The sequence below is a fragment of the Echinops telfairi genome, unplaced genomic scaffold, assembly GCF_000313985.2.
Source record: "Echinops telfairi isolate 266 unplaced genomic scaffold, ASM31398v2 ScPeMD7_7416;HRSCAF=8454, whole genome shotgun sequence".
Lineage (NCBI taxonomy): Eukaryota > Metazoa > Chordata > Mammalia > Afrosoricida > Tenrecidae > Echinops > Echinops telfairi.
The window spans coordinates 5,417,086-5,419,262 of NW_022111316.1; the positions used below are offsets into that span (position 1 = coordinate 5,417,086).

Sequence of the window (2,177 nt, forward strand, 5' to 3'; positions counted from 1 at the left end):
AAAAGTTATCGAGTGCTTCATTGTGGATAATTTAGAAAACCTATTTAAATGCATGAAAATTTACAAAATTTAATATCAATATAGAATAGATTATATAGAAAGAGAAGTTTTTTAGTATTCAATATTATATTTGAAATATATTTCAACAATTAAATACTTTGTAAGATGTCTGTATGGATTTAAATATTATAAATAACCTTGATATGGTTATTCTTCATGGGTATTGTGAGATATTTTTCTCGAAGTACATTACAAGAAATATTAATCTGAAGAAATGCTCTTACTACATTTCCCAAATTCTAAAGTCATATGAACAGGAAAAGGTAATTTAAGGTGGTGATAGGTTGAATTTCAGAAACATTAAGTTCTTGTATAGTACCTACTAAGTGCTTTGCAGTGCTGAGTTTAACAATTTATCTCCAGTCTAGAACTTTTTTCCCACCACTTTTAGAGCTTCTTTTACCTCCTTATTTCTCAAGCTGTAGATCAAGGGGTTCAACATGGGGATCACAATGCCATAAAATGTGGAAGCCACTTTCATATTCTCTTCATAATTATTTGAGGGAGGCTGTAAGTACATGTAAGAGAGGGTCCCATAGAAAATGGTGACTGCTGTCAGGTGTGAGGCACAGGTGGAGAAGGCTTTTTTCCTCCCTGCAGTGGAAGACATCTTTAGGATGGCACCAATGATATATACGTAGGAGAAGATGACGACCAGAACAGTGACCATCAAATTAAATCCCACAAAGACAAGGAGCAGCATGATGTTAATGTTGATACTCGAGCAAGACAGGGAGAGAAGTGGAGGAACATCACAGAAAATGTGATTGATGACATTAGACTTGCAGAATGACCTGGAAAATGTAAATCCTGTGTGTACAGAGGCATTTAGGGAGCCCATGACATATGAGCCAACAACCAGTTGGATACAAACTGCTCGAGACATAACTATGGGGTAGCGAAGTGGGTTACAGATGGCTACGTACCGGTCCAGTGCCATAGCAGCTAAGAGATAACAGTCATTGGTTGCAAATGTTGCATAAACCAATAGTTGTATTACACACCCCACGAATGATATTGACTTATTTTCTACTAGGAAGTTTTGCAGCATCTTAGGTGTAATGGCAGAGGTATAACAGAGATCAACAAAAGCCAAATGTTGCAGGAAAAAGTACATGGGTGTTTGAAGCCTGGAATCTGTGTTGATGAGTAGGATCATTCCAATATTGCCCACCATGGAGGTCACATAGATCACAAGAAATACAATGAAGAGAGCATACCGGAACTTGTGTTGACCACCAAATCCCAGTAGAAAGAATTCTGTAACGCCAGTGCCATTTCCTTGTGTCATGGCTACTAAAAATCTGGGAAGAAGCAGGAAAATAATGAAAAAAAAAGAAAAAAAAAAAAGAAAGGAAACCATTGTAACATCGGATAACATGTAGCTTTTCTAAAACCAATATTGTTTCTTAGTCATTTGTAATTTTAATCATAGTCCAAGCCATTGAAAGTTAAAAGCAAAATATATTGTTTTCTTAATTTTTATGACGTGTCTTAGTTCTTCAGACATAGTTCTATCATAGTAAATGAGTGCTATTAAACTTTGTGCCCTGTGCCTAATCCCCATAGTTTTACTTAAACAGGATTCAGTCATTTAAGTTTTTTAATATGCATAAGTGAGCATCCCATGTATTTTAGTCTAAAAAGCTTTCCCATACTGGACGGTTAAATATAAGGTCAGCAGTTCAAAACCGTTAGCTATCTGCAGGAGAAAGACAGGTTTTTCTACTCCTGTAAAGATTTACAGTCTCAAAAATGCAGGCCCTGAGCAGTTTTACCCTGTCCTATAGGGTCGATATGAGTTGGCATATACTCACGGCAGTGAATTGAATTTTATTATTAGAATTACCAAAGGACTCATGGAGGGTATTTACATTATTTCTCAAAAAGATGATAATCCTGCCACTACAGTAGAACATGAGATTTCTCATTTCTCTCTCTCTCTCTCTCTCTCTCTCTCTATATATATATATATATATATATATATATTTGCCCTCAATATTTGCCCTCATGAAAGGATAATTGTAGATATGGATGCTACAGAAGAGTAGTGAAGAAATCAGATGGTACCCAGCTATGCTATCAGGGGATGAATGTCTGATGTCTTTAAAGCTTGT

The 2,177-nt window shown here is 35.9% G+C and overlaps 1 protein-coding gene across 1 annotated transcript; it reads right to left on the bottom strand.

Annotated features, from left to right (window-relative positions):
• Positions 1–424: 424 nt before the first annotated feature.
• On the bottom strand, positions 425–1,351 carry LOC101641479 (putative olfactory receptor 5AK3). The gene has a single exon (XM_004714956.2). It carries the CDS (start codon positions 1,349–1,351, stop codon positions 425–427), a length of 927 nt encoding a protein of 308 aa, XP_004715013.1.
• Between the last annotated feature and the right edge of the window lie 826 nt (positions 1,352–2,177).

What these genes read in the sequence shown, in the direction of transcription:
- LOC101641479 (XM_004714956.2), bottom strand. Translation starts at nt 1,351, where the DNA reads ATGACACAAGGAAATGGCACTGGCGTTACAGAATTCTTTCTACTGGGA.